The 26,081-nt window shown below is 40.6% G+C and overlaps 2 protein-coding genes and 1 long non-coding RNA gene across 4 annotated transcripts in view; all 3 read left to right on the top strand.

The window, feature by feature from the left end:
• Positions 1–26,081, top strand: part of LOC117498006 — a 145,359-nt gene that overhangs the window by 64,393 nt on the left and 54,885 nt on the right. The window contains exons 21-24 of the mRNA XM_034150052.1: positions 8,699–8,917; positions 9,283–9,537; positions 9,685–9,951; positions 10,115–10,417. Of these exons, the coding sequence (XP_034005943.1) occupies positions 8,699–8,917; positions 9,283–9,537; positions 9,685–9,951; positions 10,115–10,417 (1,044 nt within the window). The remainder of the gene's footprint in view (positions 1–8,698; positions 8,918–9,282; positions 9,538–9,684; positions 9,952–10,114; positions 10,418–26,081) is intronic.
• LOC117498072 lies at positions 4,613–5,775 on the top strand. The gene is made up of 4 exons (XR_004557532.1): positions 4,613–4,653; positions 4,757–4,807; positions 4,944–4,991; positions 5,333–5,775. It is a non-coding gene; the product is annotated as an uncharacterized LOC117498072 (long non-coding RNA).
• LOC117498060 lies at positions 14,135–24,583 on the top strand. Of its 2 annotated transcripts, XM_034150121.1 has the most exons (13): positions 14,135–14,222; positions 14,756–14,791; positions 14,991–15,254; positions 15,616–15,921; positions 21,912–22,146; positions 22,256–22,492; positions 22,792–22,896; positions 22,995–23,010; positions 23,114–23,211; positions 23,504–23,560; positions 24,187–24,243; positions 24,345–24,404; positions 24,495–24,583. In XM_034150121.1, the coding sequence occupies exons 6-13, from the start codon at positions 22,441–22,443 to the stop codon at positions 24,500–24,502; spliced, it is 453 nt and encodes a 150-aa protein (XP_034006012.1). In that variant the 5' UTR covers positions 14,135–14,222; positions 14,756–14,791; positions 14,991–15,254; positions 15,616–15,921; positions 21,912–22,146; positions 22,256–22,440; the 3' UTR covers positions 24,503–24,583. The 2 variants fall into 2 exon arrangements, 1 of the variants encoding a protein (XP_034006012.1); XR_004557526.1 differs by lacking the exons at positions 22,995–23,010; positions 23,114–23,211; positions 23,504–23,560; ... (1 more) ...; positions 24,345–24,404; positions 24,495–24,583 and having other exon boundaries at positions 14,141–14,222; positions 22,795–22,879.

Genomic DNA, 26,081 nt, shown 5'->3' with positions numbered 1-26,081 from the left:
ATTTCATTTCAATCTTTATTTCGAACAGATTAAAAAAAAAAAAAAAGTGAAAAACAGAATACCGTATTGTTAAAATACAGTATTTATCCACATTCATCATCTTCCGTCTTATTTTGGTGATCTAGTACTGTCATGCTTTGAGGCGACAGAAGGAATTTAGAGGTGCAAGAGCTGAGATGTGACCAAAAATGTGTCACTTTGAATGTTATTACTATAGTGATGAAGCAGTAGAAACATCTAATATTAGAAGATGGCTATTTTACCAAAACATCCTGACATTTGTCTTGTATTTTTAGACTAATGCATGATAAATAATCAGAATTACAATTGCAATAAAGTTCAGGTAAAGAATGAAAAGAGGTTAAATCATTCTGCAGTTGTCCCGATGAACCATCTAACTGTTGGTGTTAAATATATCTGCCTTTGAAACCCAAGTATAATACTGCCATCCATTTTTACTTAGATATGAGTTTAGCAAAAATGACTATTTACTCTGCCTTTTTAAAATGGGATCTTGGTAGAGAGTGAAGTTAAAATGTATCTGCATGGCATGAGCATGAATTAGTCATGCCAATGTAAAACAGGAAGGAAAGAGAGACTAGTTATTCTCAGGAAATCTGTAAAATACCAATGAGCTCATGTTGAGATCAGATCAGATTTCCTCCCACAGTGTTCTGTTAGTCTTCCTCAATTTTCTTCAAGTGTTAAAGTGGACGTATGTGTAAGAGAGTCAGTGTTCGATCTGAAGATGGGACACACTTTGCTCTGCGCGCTGGGGTTATTCTGTGAGTACTTTTCCAGTTTTAATTACCATTGATACAACTTTTTAAATGCCCGAGGTTATGATATATTTGTCAGTTTGATAATGTCTGATGTAATTTCAAATGTATTTCAGTGCTCAATTTACTTTACCGTGGACAAGCTCAAGGTAATTATACAATTCTCTTTCTTTTTGTATACTTACTCAAGACAAATCTACCTATGTAACCCTCCAAACAACATCGGTTTGGTCAATGTATAATACATTTTTTGACGAAAATAAAACACATTTTACTTTATGTACAGTGGAGGAAATAAGTATTTGATCCCTTGCAGATTTTGTAAGTTTGTCCACCTACAAAGAAATTAACAGTCTATACTTGTAATGGTAGGTTTATTTTAACATTGAGAGTAAGAATATCAAAAAGAAAATCCAGAAATTGACATTATATCAAAGATAAACATTGATTTGCATTTAACTGTGGGAAATAAGTATTTGATCCCCTTGCAAAACATGTAGTACTTGGTGGAGAAACCCTTGTTGGACACACAGAGGTCAGACGCTTCTTGTAGTTGGTCTCCAGGTTTGTGAACATCTCAGGAAGGATTCTGGTCCACTTTGAGGCTGATGCTTGGCATCTCGAAGCTTCAGCTCCCTCCACAGATTTTCTATGGGATTAAGGTCCAGAGACTGGCTAGGCCCCTCCATCACCTAAGTGTGCTAATTCTTTAGCCACTCCTGTGTTGCCTTGGCCGTATGTTAAGGTTTATTGTCGTGCTGGAAAACACATCCATGACCTATTTTCAGTGTCCTGGCTGAGGGAAGGAGGCTATCGGCCAATATTTTACGGTACTTGGCCCCGTGCATCCTGTCCTTGATGCAGGGAAGTCGTCCTGTCCCCTTAGCAGAGAAACACCCCCAAAGCATAATGTTTCCACCTCCATGCTTGACAGGGGGGATGGTGTTCTTCGGGTTATAGTCAGCATCTCTCTTCCTCCAAACACGGCGTGTCGAGTTGATGCCAAAGATCGCGATTTTGGCCTCATCGGACCACATAACCTTCTCCCAAGCCTTTTTTTTAATGATTCAGATGTTCATTGTCAAACTTTAGACGGGCCTTTCATGTTCTTCTTGAGCAGGGGATCTCGCAGGCGCTGCAGGATTTGATCCATTATGGTGTAGTGTGTTACCAATAGTTTTCTTGGTGACTGTGGTCCCAGCTGCCTTGAGATCATTACCAAGTTCCTCCCGTGTAGTTCTTGGCTGATCCCTCACCTTTCTCATGATCATCAATACCCCATAGGGCGAGATCTTGTGTGGAGCTCCAGACCGAGGGCGATTGATGCCCATTTTCTTTTTCTTCTATCTCCGAATAATCGCACCAACAGTTGTCTCCTTCTCACCAAGCTGCTTTCTGATGGTCTTGTAGCCGATCCCAGCCTTGAGCAGGTCTACAATCTTGTCCCTGAGGTCCTCAGACAGCTCTTTGGTCTTGCCCATGGTGGAGAGGTTGGAATCTGATTGATTGATTCTGTGGACAGGTGTCTTTTATACAGGTAACAAGTTGATATTAGGAGTACTTTTTTAAAGTAAGAAGAGTGATGTAACCGGTCTGTGAGAGCAGAATTCTACAAACACACAGCAGGATATTACTGCAGAGCAGGAAGAGGAGACCCAGTGTTTTACAGTTGGTATAGCAGGCCTGCGTTTCTCTGTTCTGGAGGTCAGTATGTTCTTCCTTTTTCTTTCTTTCTATAGTTTGTACCACCATTAGGCCAACAAATGTCTTTATCAAAGTTTGCCTGCTCTTGAGGTTTGTTTTGACTTTTGCATTATTGCAAAATGGAACAAAGTCACTTATTTTGGGAACTTTTCTTTTACACCAGCATCAGGTCGTAGTTCAGTTTTCAAAACTATTCTCTAAAACAGAATGATGATTGACTGATTCAACTTCTGGAGTTAATCTCCTGACCCTCTTTTCATCCTGACACATGAGTTGTTGTTCGCCATGATTCAACCCTTAGACTTTGTAAATCCAAAACCTAATAATATAAGGCTTCTACAATACATTGTAATTACATATAACTGGTAAGTGTTTTCTTTATTTTTTTAGTTGGGAATATGTTTTAAGATATTTATCTGCTCGTTAAATGGTTTAAGACATAAACAATACATATAATTTAAAAAATGTGTTGTGTAGGATTGAGAAACTGGTACTTTCACTTTTGTTTTCCTCCTACTTTAGTTTTTTCCCGTTTGTATTTTTAGGGTAAATTAAGTGGAAGTTTTGCTGTACCAATGCATTGTCTTTTTTAGTTTGCATGGTTTAAATGACACCTCTTTGTGTGTTTCAGATTTGAATTCAGCAGCGTCTCTCACAGTGAGTCCTGACAGTGTGCAGCACTTTACCAAAACGCCTGTGTCACTGAGCTGTGAGGGAAACTCCACTGAGTGGAGAGTGAAGATGTTTCATGAATCCAACAACCTTCTTCCCTGTTCTATCTGGGGGACAATGACTGGATCCACATGCAAAATAACCAGAAGATGGCTTAGTGGAGTGTACTGGTGTGAGTCTGAAACAGGACAGTTCAGTAATGCAGTCAACATCACAATGAAGTGTGAGTTTTATTTATTTAAAATATTTGTTTCTGAAGTATTATGTTCTTTTTAAATGTGAAGGTGACAAGCATTAGCCAAACGTCTCTTCAAATTAGTAACACTTTATAAAAAAGGCTAATTAATCTACACCTTGGCATTTCAGCTTCTGCCAGACTAAACCAGTTGTGCCTAAACGTATTAAATCTGCAAAAGATGATGTCTCTGATAAAGCCTTTATATTCTTTGATTTTTATTTTCCAGTTTATGGTCAAATTATCCTGCTGAGTCCTGTCCGTCCTGTGGCGACTTCCTGTCACTCTTAGCTGCAAGTTAAAGACACAAACCGTTTATAAAGTGGATTTCTATAAAAATGACAAACTCATCCAGAACGATACCAGAAGGGAGCTGACCATCTCTGCAGTGTCAAAGTCAGATGAAGGCTTTTATAAATGTAAACAGAGAGATTCAGCAGATGGATGGACGTCATCAGAGAGTTGGTTCTCAGTAAAATGTGAGTATGATAAAAAACAGTTTCCTCTTTTTGAGATGTGTTGCTGAGTCAGAGCTAAAAAAGACAGTTAATACTGAATTCAAAGTTGTTTATAGTGTATTTAGTGAATTTGTTCCAATAAGTGTGTCAATATTTATGATTTATGTGTAAGTGTATTTGTACACTTTTGTATATTCCATAGATGTACATGTATGTGTCAATGTGTGAATATAGGTTTTTAATAAAAATTTAATTGTCATTGTTTATTAATCTTAGATATTTCTGAGGCTTGTTCTGACCTTGAAGCTCTGTTCCTGTGAAGTGCTTTGAGGAAAGTGTTGTATACAAAAATAATAATGAAGGTTATTTATATTAGCAGCTTCTCGGCCTGGAAAAGTCTCTCAATTTCCCGTCCTGTTGACTGTTGGGCTGCTTTGTGGAGTTTTACTGATTATTCTCCCACTGCTGTTCCTGTATCGCTACAGAAAATCAAAAGGTCAGAACCTTTTCATCTGATATCAAATGAATTAAACTGTAATTACTCAAAATCACACATTTGCAATTAAAAAACAATGTAACTAAGTTTTTCTTGTATTCAACAGATTCAGTCTTCATCAGGTCGGTACAATCCTCTTTTATCTCATTTTGAACTTTACAGCAGTTATATGTTAAATTCAATCCACTTCATTATCTTCATGTCTATGTCCCACAAGATCTCCGAGCACCAATCAGGGCCCTGCTACAGACCACATGATCAACCAGGATGAAATTCAAAACATGCCAGAATATTCTACTCTCCTCCATGGTCAGCCCTTCTCCGGTTCAATAATATGATTTATTTTAACTCTTAGTCTTAATTGTGATTAAAATGATTGGTGTAACCATGGTTGATTTTCACTTCTCTGTAGTTGATCGTTGTCTCTATGAAACAATCGGAGGGCCTGTAGAAGCTGGAAATGGTACAGTATTTAATTTGTGTTTAACATGAAGTAATACAAATACTACATGCAATGGTTGATATGCTTTTGTCGGCCAGCAGTGTCTAAATAAAGTACAGGAATTGTCCTTTGATTATTATTTTAATCCTTCTAACAGGTTCCAGTAATGAACCAGAAGAGAGCCTTTACATAAATGTGGCTGCAGGTAAAGTCATGTACAAAACACTTTTATATATATACATATGAATATACTAAAAGCTTTTATAATGTGCTGTGCTGCTTGTCAGTTTCAGCAATGAGCAAATCCACCAAATAAAGCTTTTTATACTTTTTGTGCATTTGAATGCCTTTTTATATAGAGCATGTTGTTTTCCAGACATGTTTTGGTTTAATGAAACATTACTTAAAACATCGTAACTAATAAATGGCAAATGTACATATTTTCACAGACAAATTAGTTGGCATTACCACACATTGTTGTATTCAAAAGCAGTACCATGAGCAGAAAGTACCCAATGATAATAACTCATTTTGGTTTTCTTCCAGATCAATAAAGACATGCTCATGGACAGAACCAATGGAGCGGATAAAAACATGAAAAACAAAATGCTTGTTTCAGCAATTGAGTGTATTTGCTGCTTTTGTGTAAATAGTGCAGAGCCTTTTTTTAATAAAGGCCTTTCTAGGAACATGCTAAATGCTTTGCAGATCAACTGTATACTTACTTTCTGTGTACTTATATTTAGTGTAAAACATTGTACTGCAACATTATTTGTTACTTGTCTGATTCAGATCATGTGGCTCTAACCTTGTTGTACATTTGGTGATATTAGAGCCAGATACTAATATATGCAGTATGGACACATGCTTTAGCACTGTAGATGCACACAGTGGACACACAAATACTGTATATCATGAATAAAACCCAAATGCAATTATACCTGCATGAACTGTTCAGTGAATGATTCTTACTAGATGCTACCACAGGGTGACAACACATTATCTAATGCCTTTAATTTATCTGCAGAAGTAGTCTGTTGTAAAAGCCAAAACATCTGAAGTCACAGCGCCACCAATAGGTCAAACAAGATGGTCAGATTCAAAGGAACTGAAGCACATACCTTTTGTACAGTGTATTTGTTTTCTTTCAGATTTTTGGGGCACGTTTTTTGTTTTGTATTAATACAAATAACTTGGATCATTTTATTATCTCATTTTTAATAATACAAACGTTCTGTATTTTGTGAAGCAGATTAACCAAAAATAAATAAAAACATGATGGAATTTCTCATAAGCTTTTCACCAAAAGAGAAACAACAACCCACAAGTATTATCTTTATTTCATGCTTTCAATGCAATCAAAGCAGTAAAGCCTGTCCAGGAAGAAAACAAGGCAGAACATTTATTGTTTTTCTAACATGTTATTGTCATTGACATTTAAAAATGTTAACCAAAACCCTTAATGCACTTAATATATAATATGTTTTCTGCTAGTACTAACACTTTATTATCTTGTATGATTTCAAAATGTGAATATACGTTACTGTGTTCCTACATTGTCCATGGGTAAACATACAGTATTCTCTATGTAAAGAGATAGAAGAAGGGAATCTACTGACGCACTACAGCCAACATTAGTTTGTCCAATTTATGTGAGTATTTTAGTGAGGCTATTATATTGTACTTATTCTCCAGTCACTGTGCAGTTATAATATAAGCTTTATTTCGATATATGACCACAAGGTGGTGTTAAACTACTTTATCTCATACTTTACCTACTCTACACAAATAGTCCTTCTGAAGTCTGGCACCAGGGTCTGATGTCATGTAAATGTAACTCCTAACTAATAACTAAACAAATGACTGCTTACAGTTCACTTCCTTACAGTACCTTTGCACTGATGCATGGAAGTGGAAGCTTTCAATTTTGACTACCCACCACATTTAAAACTTCACAACTACTCAAGTGTTGTGGTTTTTATTTATTTGATCATTATTATGGCATTAAGTACAACTGTTGTGATATAATTTTGCACCTAGACAAAACATATTTTCTGTATTCAAATGATTGCTTTATTGCTAATGATATAGATATGAAATGTTGCCCCCTTAAAGTAGATAGAGTCTATCTTGAGGAGGGGGATGGACTTTGTCTCTCTTCACATTCACTTCTGGTAAAGAGACTAGGTGAGACTTCCTGTGGGTGAGGTTGTTTCTAAACTTAAACTTGAATTCCTCCAGAACACTCCAGCACTGCAGTTCAACTATTTGGTTAAAGCTGTTACACACTTTTTCATAAGAAATATTGTTGAGAAGGCCCATGGATTATAAAGTGAGTATGACGCATGCAATTTTATCACTTAATTTTTTCTAGAAAGAACACTTCATGCAGCAGTCTTCATAGCAGCATCAATAATTACTGACCATTTGTGCAGAAGCACGAGCCCACAGGATGATCTTATCTACGTCAGGAAGGATATTTTAATACCTTATCTCTCTTCATCATTAGAGGATACCTAAACCAAGTTGCAAAAAAATGTGCTGTGTTAAAATCTGTTCAGTTGTGTGAGCCTTGTGTAAAAGGGAAGGAAGCCCAGACCGTGTAAAGAAGTTAAAAATCAACTTCCTTTTCCAATATTACATTGCATTTGTTTCTCTGTAGTTCCTGATTTCTCTTCATATGCTGCAGTTTCTATCTTTCTATTTACACAAAGTAGAAGAATTTCTCACAAACAGAGGATCAGATTATCAGTGTTGGATGTGAAGATGGGACACACTTTACTCTCTCTACTGGGGTTTTTCTGTGAGTACTTTTCCGGTTTGAATTGCCATTGATACAACTTGTTGAATGCCTGAGGTGATGATACGTTTGATTTCTTTCTATTTAATAATGTCTGATGTAGTTTCATACTTATTTCAGTGCTGAATTTACTTTACCGTGGACAAGCTCAAGGTAATTATACAATTGTATTTCTTTTTGTTTACCAACTATAGTCAAATCTACCTATGTAACTCTCCAAACAACATCCTCTTTTTTGTGTGTTCCGTTTTGTCAATTTATTATACATTTTTTGACAAAAATAAAACACATTTTACTTCATGTATCTTGTGATGGTTTCTAGATGCTGTGCTGACCTTTGAGCCAAACTGGACCACCGTTTTACTGGAGAGTCTGTTACCTTCAAGTGTGACATTACAGGAGGCAAAGACAGAGACTGGTATTACGCAATCCGCAAGAATGGTCGAGAATTTCTCCCTTACGGCAAACATGAGAACTATAGATTACCCCTTCTATATACAGGCGACACTGTGGAGAATACTATTGCTTTTTACAGCACGGGGGATCAATAAAAAGAAGCAATAAAATCTATCTAACTGTATCAGGTAAGTGATCAAAGTAATACAACCATGAACAAGTTCAATAAATGCATTTTTTATTTATGAGCCATATTGATATGAACACGCAGTTTGGACAAGCTCTAATATATAATCTGTAAATTATTTTAATGTTTTAACGTTTGAACAGCTCCACTGATGCTGTATAGGCAGGTGAAGTATACTGTACAATCCTGTGCTTTGTGTTATCACAAAATCAAGAGTATTACAATAAGAACAGAAAGACTGACAGGGATCAGCTTCTTACATCAAAGCATTTACATAAAGATAATACTTCACCAACAAACCTTGTTATACTTTATTAATTGTGACAAATGATGAAGAAAGACCAATATATTCTAGAAATTAATCCACCTTAATGTGCTTAACAGTAATTAATCAAACAGTGCAGGTAAAAATGTATTCCTTTTTCATGAAATTTGAAAATGTATTCTTCCTAACTTGAAGTATTTGTTGTACTAATGTGGTATTAATTGAGCTGTTTTACTAAAACAAGTAACCATTTGTGTTACACAGACAGAAACGTGATCCTGGAAAGTCCTGCGTCCACTTTGTTTGAAGGAGAATCAGTGACTCTGCGCTGTAGGCATCGTAATCAGAGAGAGGAGAATGCTGCCTTCTACAGAGACAGATCATTAATGGCAAACAACACAGTTCAAGTAATGTCAGACGGGAGCTCTTTCAGTTGTAAATTTGGCGATGAAGAATCTGAATCAATAAAACTGAGAACTGAACGTAAGTAGTTTTCATACATAAAAGCTTCAGACATTTAGTAATCCCAAAATGAAACAGAATTATATTATCTGCCTAATCTTAGAAGCACTGGACAATGAACAAAGAAAACAGAGGCTTTATACATTTTCACCCCGTTTTATGGTCGTTTCCACATAAGGTTAACCAACTACTTCAGTGGTTATAAATAGAAATATAAGCATAGTTATTTCTCTATATTTTCATTATAACATACACAGTGATTTAATATTACTGGAGTGCTGGATAAGATATATTATACATTTATATTATTTGTCAAGCTAGGCTTATTTACAGCGACAATAACTAACATTTTGTAAACATATTTACATGTATTCTACATTAAACAGCAAAACCAAAGGCCCAGCTGAGAGACGTATTTCCAGGAGGGGGCAATGTGACTCTAACTTGCTCTGTAGGACCATCATCAGCTTCTGGTTGGAGATACTTCTGGTACAAAAAAGAGAAAACCTCTGAACCCCTGAAGACACAGGATGTGGTTTTCCTCACAAATGATCAAATCAGTGTCTCACGAGGAGGCGTCTACTGGTGCAGAGGAGGAAGAGGAAACCCTGTTTACTACACAGAGTACAGCGATGCAGTCGGTAATAATAATTAAAAAAAAATCTAATATTATGTCATAAAGAAAATACAAATTATAATATTTGAAAGTAAGGATTAAGAAGGTCGCTAAGAAATGTATATTTGTTTGATTCTCTTTATTTAGTATTTTGTGCTTCTTCCTCTAACAGTCACAAACAGGGCTGTTGTGACCCTGCGACCCAACTGGCCTGAGATTTACTCTGGAGAAACGATCACTCTTACATGTGAAATTAAGGATGGAGGAGACTATGAGTGGGATTATATATGGACGACACTCGGGTCATACAAACCTCCGACATCTGACCCTAAATATACTCTGACCTCACAAAGTGGAGACTACGGGTGTATGGGCAGACTGAAAGGTGAAATGTCTGCCACGCTGTGGAGTGATGTTCTCACATTGACAGTATCTAATGGTAAATCATATATCATCAATATCATTTTATTTTGTTATTACATTAAGGACAGTTATGCCTTGAATGTGATTTACAGGTTTGTAGAAAATATGTAGGATGCAAGGAGTGTATGTGACCCACCAATTATAAATCTAAACTTTATATTTAAATCACTTTCCAACAGACAAACCTCTGCCTGTCCTCACTGTGTCTCCATCATGGCCGAGTCCTGGAGCCTCAGTAACTCTGAACTGCAGGGTTGATCATCCTTCTGCTGGCTGGAGCTTCTACTGGTATAAGGCTGTTCCCAAAAAGTCAGGCAACTCTTACAGCCATGAGCTGCTACCTGGCAGCGAGAATGGGACTGAACACCATCTCTTCATCATTGATGGACAAACACACACAGCAGGATATGTGTGCAGAGCAGGAAGAGGAGATCCAGTGTTTTACAGTTGGCATAGCAGTGCTGCATTTCTCTGGTCTGGAGGTCAGTATGTTTTTTTGTGTGCACCACCATTAGGGCAAAACATGTGTTAATCAAAGTGTGTCTAGTCTGGAGGCACTGGTACCTTTCTATTTTGTTTTCCTCCTACTGTAGTTTGCCCCCCCCCCCCCCCCCCCATCTTTTCAATGGTCAAGATTTTATTTGTAATGTTGTCTTTCGGTGTTACTGCTTTTTACATGCAACATAAAACCAACAACCCCAATAATTTTTTTACTTTCAACAAAGGCAGTATATGCATGGATTAAACATTCTCTTTTTAGGCTTGTTTAAGCTCTTTCTGCCTTTTTAGGGGATTGTAACTAGAGGTGTTGCTGTACCCATGCATTGTCTTTGTGTTTCAGATGTTAACTCAGCAGCGTCTCTCACAGTGAGTCCTGACAGTGTGCAGCACTTCACCAAAACGTCTGTGTCACTGAGCTGTGAGGGAAACTCCACTGAGTGGAGAGTGAGGAGGTTTTCGGTATATAACAACCTTTATGACTGTTCTATCTGGGGGACAATGACTGGATCCACATGCACAATAACTAGTACCTGGTTTAGTGGAGTGTACTGGTGTGAGTCTGAAACAGGAGAGTTCAGTAATGCAGTCAACATCACTAAAGAGTGTGAGTTTTATTTATTTAAAATATTTGTTTCTGAATTATTATATTGTTTTGAAATGTGAAGGTGACATGCAAAAAAAGCTAATTTCCGAAGTGAACTCCAGGGTCACTCCTCTCAAAGATCAAAAATAATATTCTGTGTTTTATTTTCCTCATCTACCTGACATTTCAACTTCCGCCAGACTAGAACAGTTGTGCCTAAACATATTAAATCTGCAAAAGCTGATATTATTTGATTTTTTTTCAGATGGTAAAATTATCCTGATGAGTCCTGTCTGTCCTGTGGCTGAGGGACATGCTGTCACTCTTAGCTGCAAGTTAAATAATGAAGCTGCTGTTAATAATGTGGATTTCTATAAAAATGACAAACTCATCCAGAACGATACCAGAAGCGAGCTGACCATCTCTGCAGTGTCAAAGTCAGATGAAGGCTTTTATAAATGTAAACGGAGAGATTCAGCAGATGGTTGGACATCACCCGAGAGTTGGTTCTCAGTAAAATGTGAGTATGATTTTAAAAACCTTTCCTTTTTTGTAAACTGTGTTAGAGTCTGAGATAAAGAAAGCTTAGTTTCCTCTGAATTAAACTGTGTTTGTGTAAGAGAGATGTTTTATACAGTTAATCTACAACAGGAACGTTTTATATAAATAAACATTAATAAAGATTACTTATAATAGCAGCGTCCGGGCCAGGGCCAGGAAAAGACTCTCAATTTCCCATTCTGCTGATCGTTGGGCTGCTTTGTGGAGTTTTACTGATTATTCTCCTGCTGCTGTTCCTGTATTTATACAGAAAGTCAAAAGGTGAGATCATTTTCCTATTTCGATATAAGATTGACTCTAATGTAATCACATGTATGTTTTAACAGTAGGACACTTTCGCAATGCAAAATAATAGAGTAGTACTTTTTTCTTTTTAACAGATTCATGCTATAGCAGGTTGGTACAACACTCTATTTTATTTTATTATGAACATGACAGCACTAATATGTTCCTTTCATAAATCCATTTAATTTACTACATGTATTTTGCCCACCAGATCTCAGAGGACCAATCAGAGCCCTGCTACAGACCACATGATCAACCAGGACGAAACTAACCAAAGAGAAAATGCTTCTGTTCTCCAGGGTCAGCCTGAATCCTTATTACGTTTTGAATTTATTGTTAACGTTATTAACCGAGTAGCATATCCATTTCTCATTAGTTGTTTTAAAAAATGTAGGAGTTCATATAGAGGGATTTTAATATATATTTGGTTTGATTTTGATTACTCTTCAGATAATGCCTGTCTCTATGAAACAATCAAAGGCCCTGAAGAACCTGCAAATGGTACGGTATAGTAAATATAAATACTGGAATAGGACAATTCAAGGTTCACTCTTTTAAATATAAAATTAATTGTATATTTCAGATGAATCCACGGATGTCACATATTCTGTGGTCAAGCTCAAAAACATCTCTAAGAAGGGTGAGCATTTTAAATGTATGTTGTAACAAAAACATGCAATAAGTTTTGTCTTTTCATGCTTTCTCCTGATCCGTCTAACAGGGAAGAAAAATGAACCGGAGGATTGTGTTTACTCACATGTGCAGATGGCATCAGCTGCAGGTCTGATGAAATACTACTCTCTTTAAGTTTTTGTTGGGTTACATGCTGCCTGCTAGGGTGTCATTTTAAAAGCTACCACAAGGTATTGCCAAAGTCAGCAATGTTCAAATCCTACACATAACTTTTTCAATGTTTGTTAAGTTTATTTTCTGCCAATTCTATGAATTCATGTAATAAACATCAGGGCATATGACATTTCATTTATCTGTATCCATACATGTTTAACTGTTGTGAATCATCATGAGCAATTCCTTCTATCAAACTGTCACTCTACCCTCTTGTGAGGAAAATGTATACCAGTACATTTTCATTTTTAACTGGGAGAATACTGTAAAAAATAAATAATAATAATCTCTTAATTCATAGGGAAGTCAAGTCCTGCACCAGCGGATGAAACTGTTTATTCTGAACTCAAACCAGGAACAGCTATTGGTGAAAATGCAGCGTAACGTCATGTAAGTATTGGGATTAATCACTCAATATATTTCATATATTGTTAAATATGTTGTAAATGGGAGTGATATGTCATGAAACACCCTAATTCTTTAAAAAGTTTAATCTCTTTCTCCTTTGATTTTCTTCCAGATCGATCAATGTCTTCTGTAAGGACAAGACGAATGGAAACAACATACCAAAACTAAACCTTTGTTTATTAAACCGTATTTGCAGCTTTGCTCTCCATTTATCAGACAGTATTTTGTACAGTTAATGTAATAGCAAATCATTGAAAGGAAATGCATCATATGGCTTTAATCTAGGTGTATTTAAAAAGAATTAAGCTTTGTTTTGCATCAATAAACTTTATTTACTTAATTGCTTCTACTTGATTTTTCTTTACACAAGATGTTTGATTTGTTTCATCATCCTCCGTCTTATTTTGGGGATCCAGTACAGTTATGCTTTGAGGCGACAGAAATAATTTAGAGGTGCAAGAGCTGAGATGTGACCAAAAAGTGTGTCACTTTGAATCATCGGCCCTTGTTATTACTATAGTGATGAAGCAGAAGAAACATCTAATATTAGAGGTTTACAGGATCGCTATTTTACCCCAAAAGATACTGACATTTGTCTTGTGTTTTTAGACTAATGCAGGATAAATTATCAGAATTACAATTGCAATAAAGTTCAGGTAAAGAATGAAAAGAGGTTCAATCATTCTGCAGTTGTCTCGATGAACCATCTAACTGTTGGCGTTAAATATATCTGCCTGTAAAACACAAGTATAATACTGCCATCCATTTTACTTAGATATCAGTTGAGCAAAAATGACTATTTACTCTGCCTTTTTAAAGTGGGATCTTGGTAGAGAGTGAAGTTAAAATGTATCTGCATGGCATGAGCATGAAGTAGTCATGCCAACGTAAAACAGGAAGGAAAGAGAGACTAGTTATTCTTAGAAAATGTGTAAAATACCAATGAGCTCATGTTGACATCAGATCAGATTTCCTCCCACAGTGCTCTGTTAGTCTTCCTCAATTTCTTTCAAGTGTTAAAGTGGACGTATGTGTGAGAGACAGAGAGTCAGTGTTGGATGTGAAGATGGGACACACTTTGCTCTGCGCGCTGGGGTTATTCTGTGAGTATATCACTGACTTTTGTATTTAGAACAGAGGATCATTGTTTTGTCTACAGAGCAGCGGTTTTTTAGCAACATCGTTTAGAGCCAAGGAATCTGTTAATTTGACTATGTTTCATCAACCATGATCATTTGAGACTATATTTATATACGCATTTTCAAGGCAGGACCTAGGACTGCATTGTTATAATGTGGATTTAAAGCGATTTCTCAAGATCTGCTTTTAATGTGTGATTAATATTGTTCGTTTTGTATTTTAAGTGTGTTGTTTTTAGTTATTTATGATTTTTTTAAATGAGTTTTACCCTGTATATATTCAGAAAAGCTCTCATAGCGATAAAGTGTAATTTTTAAAATATTATTTTTATTATTATTATCATCGATTAGCAACAGTGATTGTATTTGTGCACACTGTCCAAACAAAGTTGCTATATGTGAATCGTAAGCTGTTTTTTAATGCTTTTGTTGATTCTCATTTTGACAGTTTCTGTCAGTTTATAAAATATTTGATGAATTATCGATCTTTATTTTAGTGCTGAACACACGTCTACAATGCTGTCACGCTGAAGGTGATTTCAAATTCTTCTCTTTTCTATTCATCTCTCTATGAAACCTCGTTGATTGCATCATCTTTCGTGGTTTAGCCAATGACTAAAATGTTTAGTGAACAGTGTTAACTTACATTGTACATTTGTATGCCTCAAAGTAACCTTTTCCTCATGGTTGTTGTTGTTCTAATTACATATTTATTATTGTGTTGAATTCTAGATGCTTTGACTCTAAAGACCAACTGGTCCACTTTATACACGGGGGAAACTGTTACGCTCGCATGTGACAAAAGTGACGGCCAAGACACTGACTGGAGTTACACCTTCACCAGGAACAATTCAAAACTTGATTTCTGCAAAACAAAGAAGTCTTCTTGCTCATTCAAGTTAACGAAAAACGACAATGGCCAATACCAGTGCAGTGTTTTTCAAACAAAGACACATTCTACAAATCAGAGTAATATAGTCCGTCTGACTGTATTAGGTGAGTCATCTGATGGTTTTTCTCTCTGAATACCAACTATAGCAATGCCCACTGTAGAAGTGAACTCCTTCGATAAGTATTCTGCAGAAGCAATAGTCCAGTAAGGGAAAACAACGGGCTAATGAGAACAGAGCTGCTTTTAAAAATATGGAAATGTACTAATTCATTATGTGTGACTCACGCAGTTTCTGAACACAATGAGAACAGAGATTTTGAGGACTGTACATTTACAGTTAAGCAGGTCACTAACTGTAATCAAACAGATACAATAAGACAATTGAAGCTATTTTGATAGTACCCTACTGTTCCTTAGGTATGTTTTTTGTTTAAATGACTATTACATGTAATAATTCTCCAACAGATAATCCAAAACCTGCTCTCAATGTGTCTCGTTCATGGCTGAGTCCTGGAGCCTCCATCACTCTGAACTGCAGTGTTACAGATTCAGCAGCAGGGTGGAGGTTTTACTGGTATAAGGCCGTCGCCAATCTGTCTATCAACTCCAACTACAGCTATGAACTACTACCCGGCAAGAGCAATGGAACTGAAAACAATACCTACGTTGTTAATGGACAGACACACACAGCAGGGTATGTGTGCAGGGCTGGAAGAGGAAACCCTGTGCATTACTCTTGGTATAGCAAACCAAAGTTTGTCTGGTCTGGAGGTGAGAATGTTTCTTTATGTCCCTTATCTCTTCCTATCTGATGTTCCCATTAGGACACATCTTTAAATGCCTCCTTAATTGCCATTTTAAAAACACTGAGCATTTTTAAAGCAGTGAAATTGTACATTTGTACTTATAGCAGGCATAACATGCTTTATTAAAAGTCACTTACTGTCACAGTCTGCTTTCTCACTCACCTATTTTCTGCATTAACATTCCTTAGTCACCTGGTAGCCACACCCTGTCTCTCTTTCACTCTGTTACACCCATCAGCTCCAGTAGTATATAGGCCCACTTCACTCTCACCTCAGTGCCAGATCGTACTTTGCAGCATGCCAGTCTTTCCAGCATTACTTCCCAGATTGCTCTCCCGGTTCCGACCCTGCCTGTCCCTGACCTGCCTGCCTCGCCTGATTCCTGACCCTGCCTGTACCCGGACTATTCTGCCACGCCTGCTCCCTGACCCGGTCTGTACCTGCGACTCCCGTCTTGCCTTCTCCTGGAACCCTCGCCTGTCCCCGACCAGCCCTTTGCCTACTACCTGCCTTTTCGTCTCCTACCAGTTATTGACTTCAATAAAGCTGGTTACAGACTATCCCTGGTTTCCCCGTGTTTTGCATTTTGGTCCTCAGCTCGTTTGTGACAGAACGATCTGGCCAGAAATGGACCAAGCAAACACCGGGTCTCCTAGAGACCGCTTTGAGAGGGTTGAGGAAGCCATCCAAAGACAGGAGGTCACGATAGCTACCTTAGCTACCGAGACCCACCAGGCAACCTCAACCCAGGAACAAGCGCTGGCTTACCTGGCCTCCCAGATGCAACAGATGGCCGCCACCGTACAACAGCTAGCCGCTAGCATGGCTGCTACCGTCCCTCCGCCTGCAGCTCCGATGTTCAGTCCAGCCTCTGGATCGACTGGATACGCTCCGGAGCCTCGTGTGGGAACTCCGGAACGCTACGCTGGTGAGCCTGAGGGATGCACTCCTTTTCTCACAAACTGTTCCATATTGTTTTCACTGCAGCCACACACCTTTGCCTCCGAGGCGGCTCGCGTAGCTTTCACCGTTAATCATTTGACGGGGAAAGCCCGCTTATGGGGTACTGCAGAGTGGGAGCAGCAGACTCCAGCCTGCGCCTCTTTTGCTGCTTTTTCCGCGGAGATGCGGAAGGTGTTCGGTTCCGTTCGTCTGGGTCCCGATGCTGCCGGAGGTCTGCTGAGCTTGAGCCAGGGTTCCGGCACGGTGGTGAATTACGCTATTGACTTCCGCACCAGCAGCCGCCGTAGTAGCTGGAACGAGCCGGCGCAATGTGACGCATATCTGAGAGGCTTAGCGGATTATATGAGAGATGAGCTGGTTTCCTATGATCTCCCTGCTTCCTTGGATGGGTTGATCGAGCTCACCTCTCGGATCGACAGACGAATTCAGACACGAAGAGAAGAGCAACAGACACGAGCGGCGGGCCGCCGCTCGCGACAACAACTTCCGGTTTCCGGGAGATTTCAACTTCCGGTTTCGGCGGAGAATTCCCATCCCTACTCTGACTCACGGTACGGGGAGGTCGAGCCCATGCAAGTGGGTCGTACCAGTCTTAGCTCTGAGGAGAGGGAGTTACGTCGAAGAGGGAATTTATGCCTTTACTGTGGTCAGGCTGGACATTTTGTTTCCCGTTGTCCGGGAAAAGGCAGAGCCCATCAGTAATGGGGAGTATACTGGTGGGCCGAACCTCTGAGCTGATCCCCAATGGAAGACCTTTGTGCCATGCTCGACTTCTCCTGAGAGGCACACCTCAGGCTCTGGCTGTGTTTATCGACTCCGGATCAGATGTCAGCATCATTGATGAGGAGCTCGCACTACAGCTGGGCATTCAACAGATTCAGTTGCCCCAGCCGGTACCGGCTAATGCTTTGGACGGTCACCTGCTGGGAACGGTGACTCACCAGACGACACCGGTCCATATGCTCATGTCGGGGAACCACCATGAGACAATCCAGTTTCATGTGCTACGGTCCCCCAAGATTCCTCTGATTTTGGGTTATCCATGGCTCCGCCGCCACAACCCGATCATTGACTGGTCAACTGGGTCCATCCTAGGGTGGAGTTCTTCCTGTCATCAGGTTTGCCTCAAGCAGGCCGCTGCACCTCAACTATCTGTGGATATTAACCTGGTTCCGGATGTCACAGGGGTTCCGGCGGAGTATTTGGACTTTAAGGAGGTTTTTAGCAAGACTAAGGCAACATCTCTCCCACCTCATCGGCCCTATGACTGTGCTATTGAGCTACATCCGGGCGCAGTCCCACCCAAGGGGCGGTTGTACTCACTTTCGGCACCGGAGAGGAAGTCCATGGAGACGTACGTCAATGACTCTCTGGCTGCGGGAATTATTCGTCCTTCCACGTCACCCGCAGGAGCAGGGTTTTTTTTTTGTGGCGAAGAAGGATAAGACCCTGAGACCCTGCATTGACTATCGGGGTCTGAATGACGTCACGGTAAAGAATCGTTATCCCCTGCCACTCATCTCGTCAGCATTCGAGTTACTACAGGGAGCAACAATCTTTACCAAGCTGGATTTACGAAACGCATATCACCTGGTACGAATCCGTGAGGGGGATGAATGGAAGACCGCCTTCAACACCTCTTCAGGACACTACGAGTACCTGGTGATGCCATTTGGACTTACCAACGCCCCTGCAGTTTTCCAAGCGTTGGTGAACGACGTACTCCGGGACATGTTGGATCGTTATGTTTTTGTTTATTTGGACGACATTTTGATTTTTTCAAAGACCCTCAAGGAACACATCCATCACGTCCAGACAGTCCTCCAGAGACTTCTGGAGAACTCGCTGTTTGTCAAGACGGAGAAGTGCGAGTTTCACACTTCTTCGGTCGCCTTTCTTGGCTACATCGTGGGTCAAGGAAGTGTGGAGATGGATCCCTCCAAAGTTTCAGCGGTTACCTCGTGGCGGGTTCCTGATTCCCGGAAGGAGCTGCAGCGTTTCCTAGGATTCGCTAACTTTTACAGACGGTTCATCCGTGGCTACAGTACCGTGGCCGCCCCGCTCACCGCCCTGACCTCGTCTAAGGTAACGTTTAGATGGTCCCATGCAGCAGAGGAGGCTTTTCAGGACCTCAAGCGCCGGTTTACGGCGGCTCCTATCCTACAGGTACCAGACCCTGCTGGTCAGTTGGTGGTGGAGGTGGATGCTTCTGACGTAGGGGTGGGGGCCATCCTGTCACAATGCTCTGGTGAGAATCAGAAGCTCCACCCCTGTGCTTTCTTTTCGAGGAGATTGAGTCCGGCGGAGAGAAACTACGACGTGGGGAACCGGGAGCTTCTAGCAGTCAAGTTGGCGTTGGAGGAGTGGCGACACTGGCTTGAGGGGACAGAACTGCCATTTCAGGTTTGGACCGACCATAAGAACCTGGAATACATCAGGTCGGCACAAAGACTGAATTCCCGGCAAGCCAGGTGGTCGTTATTTTTCACCCGGTTTAATTTTTTCCTCTCCTACCGCCCGGGCTCCCGCAACGTGAAGGCCGACGCTTTGTCCCGGCAGTTCGGGAGGGAGGGAGACACCTGCGGTATCCCGGACACTATTCTTCCTGCTCCTCGAGTGATCGGTGTTCTCGCTTGGGAGATTGAGGAGAGGGTTAAGACTGCGTTGGTGGACCAACCCGGTCCTAGTTCTTGTCCTCTTAACCGTTTGTTTGTGCCTCAGGTTTTGAGGGCTGAGGTGCTTCAGTGGGCTCACAGCTCCAGACTTTCCTGCCACCCTGGGATTCAACGTACCAGAGGGATGGTCTTGCAGCGGTTCTGGTGGGCTACGCTGGAGGCTGACACCCGGGAGTTTGTGAACGCCTGTCCTGTGTGCAATCGGCACAAACCCTCTCACCAAGCGCCAGCTGGCCTCCTTCATCCATTACCGGTTCCACGTCGCCCATGGTCACATATTTCGTTGGACTTTGTGACTGGTCTTCCACCGTCCCACGGACATACTGCCATCTTGACGGTGGTGGATCGGTTCAGTAAAATGGCTCACTTCGTACCCCTGCCTAAGATCCCGTCAGCTAAGGAGACGGCTGAACTTATGCTTCTCCACGTTTTTCGCCTTCACGGACTGGCGACTGATGTGGTTTCCGACCGGGGGCCCCAGTTCACCTCTGTGTTTTGGAGGGAGTTTTGTGAACTGATCGGGGCGACGGTCAGTCTCACCTCCGGTTTCCATCCACAGGCCAATGGTCAGACTGAAAGGAAGAATCAGGAGATGGAGACCACTCTCCGCTGCATGGCTTCCGATCATCCTACGACCTGGTCTAAACAACTCCTATGGGTGGAGTATGCCCACAACACACTCATCAGTTCCGCTACTGGTCTTTCCCCTTTTCAGTGTGCATACGGGTTTCAACCCCCTTTGTTCTCTGCATTGGAGAAAGAGGTTACCTGTCCGTCTGTCCAGGCCTTCATCAGACGTTGTCGGAGGACTTGGAGGCGGGCTCGAACTACTCTGCTTCAGTCTGCTAACCGGTACGCCACATCAGCGAACCGCCGACGCACCAAGGCACCTGTGTACCAGCTAGGCCAGAGGGTGTGGCTTTCCACTCAAAACATTCCCCTTCGGGTGGAGTCTAAAAAGTTAGCGCCCAGATTTATTGGACCCTTTGAGATCGTCAAGGTCATTAACCCTGCAGCAGTTCGACTGAGTTTGCCCCGGAACATGAAGATCCATCCCACCTTCCACGTGTCTAGGATTAAACCTGTCCGGGAGAGTCCTATGATTCCCGCCGCTCCCCCACCACCACCCCCTAGGATGATCGATGGGGGTCCGACCTATACCCTTCGTCGTATACTTCGTTCCCGACGCAGAGGAAGAGGGGTTCAGTATTTGGTGGACTGGGAGGGCTATGGTCCTGAGGAGAGGCAGTGGATTCCTGCTCGTCACATCCTCAACCCTCAACTCATCCGGGACTTCCACCTGCGCTACCCGGAGCAGCCTTCTAGGACCCACGCTCAGCCAGGCGTTAAGCCGGGGGGTACTCGTCGGCTACGGACCGGGGGCTTCATCGAGGAGGAGGGGGAGGCGTCTTCAGTCGAGGAGGACGAGGATTTCCAGGAGGGGGAGGCCGAGAGAGCATTCTCAGATGAGTATTAACCTTTCCCATACCCCCACCTTCTGTAGGTTTTTTGTTGATTTTTTATTTATTTGTTTTTTTCCCCGTAGGTTTGTCTTGGACGTCGGGAGCCGTCCATTAAGGGGGGGGTTCTGTCACAGTCTGCTTTCTCACTCACCTATTTTCTGCATTAACATTCCTTAGTCACCTGGTAGCCACACCCTGTCTCTCTTTCACTCTGTTACACCCATCAGCTCCAGTAGTATATAGGCCCACTTCACTCTCACCTCAGTGCCAGATCGTACTTTGCAGCATGCCAGTCTTTCCAGCATTACTTCCCAGATTGCTCTCCCGGTTCCGACCCTGCCTGTCCCTGACCTGCCTGCCTCGCCTGATTCCTGACCCTGCCTGTACCCGGACTATTCTGCCACGCCTGCTCCCTGACCCGGTCTGTACCTGCGACTCCCGTCTTGCCTTCTCCTGGAACCCTCGCCTGTCCCCGACCAGCCCTTTGCCTACTACCTGCCTTTTCGTCTCCTACCAGTTATTGACTTCAATAAAGCTGGTTACAGACTATCCCTGGTTTCCCCGTGTTTTGCATTTTGGTCCTCAGCTCGTTTGTGACACTTACTTTGTGTTCTGAATGCTGTAAGGTTGGTAGAAAATAAATGGGAACAACTAGAAAGCCAAAAATATAACTGATCTGTTCAAATCAAATATTGAATTTATATATTTTTTAACACTGACCATATTTGGACCTAAATGTGCCCGGTAAAAGTTTGTAGTTTCCTCCTTCGCAGAGTGCATCTACTCTAGGAGGCTGAATTCATGTTGAAAACATTCAGAAGATAATTTCCAATTATTCTGTTTTTGTATTTCAGATTCTCATGCACCATCAGTCAAAGTGAGTCCTGACAGAGTGCAGCACTTTTCCTCAGATCCTGTGTCACTGAGCTGTGAGGGGAACCAGTCAAGAGTGGTGAGGTTCACTGAAGCAGGCCATCTTTCAAACTGCTCTGACTGGGGCAGAAATAACGGATCAAAACAAAACAGCGGTGTACTGGTGTGAGTTTGCATCTGGTGAATTCAGCAATGCAGTCAACATTACTATACAAAGTAAGTACATTTTTGTCACAATTCCCTAACTGGATTTATATTACAAATGTATAACCGAGTGTCTGTGAGGATGATCTCTATAACTTGATATTCATTGACTGCTTTACAGGTGATATTATCCTGGTGAGCCCTGTCCATCCTGTGACTGAAGGAGATTCTGTTCGTCTTAGTTGCAAAGTGAAGAGCGGATCATTATCTTCTAATGTTTATTTCTATCGAAATAATACTCTCCAAAATGATACCAGTGCTGAGCTGAGGATCTCTGCTGTGTCAAAGTCAGACGAAGGCTTCTACATGTGTCGATACGCAGAAAAAAAGTCAGCACAGAGTTGGTTGTCAGTAAAATGTGAGTATGATTACATTTGTCTCTTATGCGCTTCCTTTTCCATTAACTAGGTTGCCATCTGAGGTGAAAACATACTTCCTTTCTACTTAGAAATAGCACTGGTTAGTGTGGTTATCTATGAATGTTCTATATGTCTTCACATGTATACACTTGCATACGTATGTGTTAGTTTGTAAAGTACGTGCTTTAAATAGGGTGTATATATTAGGTGTTTATTTTTCGTTTTTAACATATATATGAAACCCAGCTTTAAGCTCTGTTGAAGAAAAATTGAATCTATGAAAACCTTTTTTTTGTAGCAGCATCCAGTCCTGGAAAAATGCTGCTATTGATCATTGGGTTGGTTTGTGGGATTGTTGTGTTCATTCTCCTGCTGCTATTCTGTTGCTGCATGAAGTCCAAAGGTGAGACATTTTTCTTTTAATATTTGATGGATCTGAAATTGTAGTGCGTCAGTTTCTAATACAAAGAACATCAATGCCTCTTTTCTTTTTTTTTACAGATTTAAGCTTTGCAAGGTCGGTACAAGTCTTTTGAACTTGAAAGCAGTACTAATTTAAAATATCTACTATATTTTTGACCATGTTTTACTTCTATTTTTTTTTTTTACTTTATTCTTAGGACCACACTGTTTCAGAGAACCAATCAGGGCTTTGCTCCAGATCAAGCGGTTCAACTGAATGAAACTCATCTGCAGCATCCTTCCTCTCATCTCCACGGTCAGCCTGACAAATAGTCAAGATTAAGTTCTCATTTCATATTTTTGCCATTTTTAATGCTAATTGCCTGGTATAGGTGAAATATCTAAGCTCTTTAATTAAAAGACAAAATCCATAAAGCTGGAAAGTAGTTTACTCTTCTTAATATTAATAACATATGATAACATTATGGCTTTATGTTATGAAAATAGCTTTAACCTGTTAAACCCCCCAACTGTTTTTCAGGTTTCAGGCTCGAAAATGACAATTCAAGGTTCTCTCTTTTAAATATAAACTAATTTCTATATTTCAGATGAATCCAGGGATGCGACATATTCTGTGCTCGAGCTCAAAAACATTTCTAAGAAGGGTGAGCATTTGATTTCTATGTCGTAATAATAACATACAATAATTAAAGGTGGGGTAGGTAAGTTTGAGAAACCGGCTCGAGATACACTTTTTGTTATATTCCATGGAATGCTCTAAACATCCCGATAGCAATGAATATCTTAAATGCTTTGACAAAGAATCCATACAAAAATGTCATCTGTGGAAGCTGTAGTACTGTAAAAAGCACGACCAATCATTTGAGCCGGCCCGGCTAATATAACTGGATGGCCTACCTGCCTGTCAGCCTTCCATCTGTGCACAAACTTATCTCGTGCCCTCATTGGTCATGTGCGCGTTCGTGTGTGTTGGAGGAGGGGCTCTATAAGGAAGTGGCAGATTTGTTCCGGCTGTGTATTTTCAAATTCTAGCGCACTCGAGCTGGTTTCTCAAACGTACCTACCCCACCTTTAAGGTAAGGTAAATTATTGCCAGCAGTGCCTAAATGCAAAATCAAAATCCATAAAGCTGGAAAGTAGTTTACTCTTCTTAATATTAATAAAAGATGATAACATTATGGCTTTATGTTATGAAAATAGCTTTAATGCAATTTGGGTTACACATTTGAGTCTTTAAGTTAAGCTTTAATTTAAGCTATGTGTATTTCAGATGAATCCGGCGATGTCACTTACTCCTTGATTCACATTAAAGACATTAGAAAGACCGGTGAGTACTCAAGATACAAGCAATACATATTTATTCTCCTATTTTTTAATCAGATAGATGTTATGCTGACAAACTACATTCTTATTTATTTCCGTTCATAGAAAACTCCTCTGCTGCAGAAGAAACGGTTTATTCTGAAGTGAAACTCGACAAAGCTCCCGGTAATAATGTTATATGCATCTTCTTTATTTATAACACAAATACAATTTAAATAACCTTTTATGTCTGCTTTCTCTCTTATTTCCCCCCAGGTCCTTGAAGACATGTTTTTTGCTTATTTTGTATATAATTAACAATTTTGTATGTCATTTTAACATGGATTGATACTGTATGTTTTTACCTGGAGTTTTTTTTGTAATCATTTAAAATATTGGTCTTCAACTATTGTATGCAGCAATAAAAAATGTTTTCAGCAACAAGCCATGAGTCAAATTTTTATAAACGCTTTTATGTAATGATTTTGTCCACATAGTTTTGTGGAGTACCAAAGTACCACACAGCCGTAAACAAAACAAAAAGACATGCACAGTAAATTACGGAGCCCTGGAGGGTTCATAGAGAGAAAAATAAATAAAACGAGGCCACGCTTTATTAACTCGTGCGCACGAGATGTAATTCGTGGCCTCAATTTAAAGGGGACCTATCATGCAAAATGCACTTTTGTACGTCTTTTATACATGAATATGTGTCCCCGGTGTTCCAGGGAACTCACCAAGTGTCAGAAAACACAACCCTCTCTATTTTCCTCCATACCCAAATCTCTAAAAAAGGGGCTGCAATGGATCTGATAAAAACGGATCCAGATTTGAACACGTTACTGACGTCAGGACAGTGGCGCTACGGCTATTGGGCCAACTCTCACCTATCAGGGGAATGTGGGGTTGGGCCACGGCCGGCCATTGCCGCTCGAAAGCGCTGGAGACGCTGTAGTACATATGCCAGGCCTGTAAGTGGCGCTGTAGTCTGCCACAAAAGCAGCGAAGAAGACTTCCCGCCCCTAGTTACCATGGTTACCCTTCTGTTTATTCTCCGCTGTGGCTTTTTTTCTCCCTCCCCGAGGCAAGCGTTTGCTTCCCGCTGCAATGCAATCCCTCCCCGTCGAGGCAAGCACTGTAATTCTCTCCGGTTAGTCCACCAGCAGATGACAAACACCCACCTCTCCGCCTCTTCCAAGGAACGAGGGGACCGTGCGGCAGAGTTTCAGTTTCAGTTTGTTTCGCCGGTCAACATGTCCGTTAAAGTTTAAATCTTCCGGACAAAATTAGAAAAGTGCCGGTCAAAGGTCTTCTTTGTTATTTATTGAGCTTTAAAACAAATGAATAACGACTCTATACAGATGGAGCCTCTTATTTTGGACCCCAGCATACAGCTTCCTGCCGACTGGCAGCCAGTTGCCAGCCAGTTGCCTGCCAAAGACCAGTATTCAGGAATGTTAGGCCCTCCCACTATTCTCCAATTTCAGGGTTTAACCAGGAGATGGCGCTATATATTAAATAACTAAGACTTAGTTTTTCACAATAGAAAATGCAGATATTATATAAAAAACTAAAGTTAAAATCTTGTTTTTAATGCCCCAAGAGCAATAACATCTTGTCACAAGCTTTTTGGAAGAAAAAGACTGACTCAAGAGACCTGTAGTTGACTAATTACAGGCCTCAATAAAGTTCTGCCATTGGTTGTGAAAAACAACGGTGGACATAGTGGAAAGTGAAATTGACATTGTCGAATTTAATAAAAATACAAAATAATGTATCTGTGTACGTGTTTTACTATGTGATCTGCACTTATCAAACATCTAATTAAGGCGAGACACCCCAGGTGAATAGGGTATTTTTAAC

Source organism: Trematomus bernacchii, unplaced genomic scaffold (assembly GCF_902827165.1).
Source record: "Trematomus bernacchii unplaced genomic scaffold, fTreBer1.1, whole genome shotgun sequence".
Taxonomy (NCBI): domain Eukaryota; kingdom Metazoa; phylum Chordata; class Actinopteri; order Perciformes; family Nototheniidae; genus Trematomus; species Trematomus bernacchii.
Note: the sequence above shows the minus strand (reverse complement) of the source record. Positions and strands in the feature narration are given on the sequence as shown.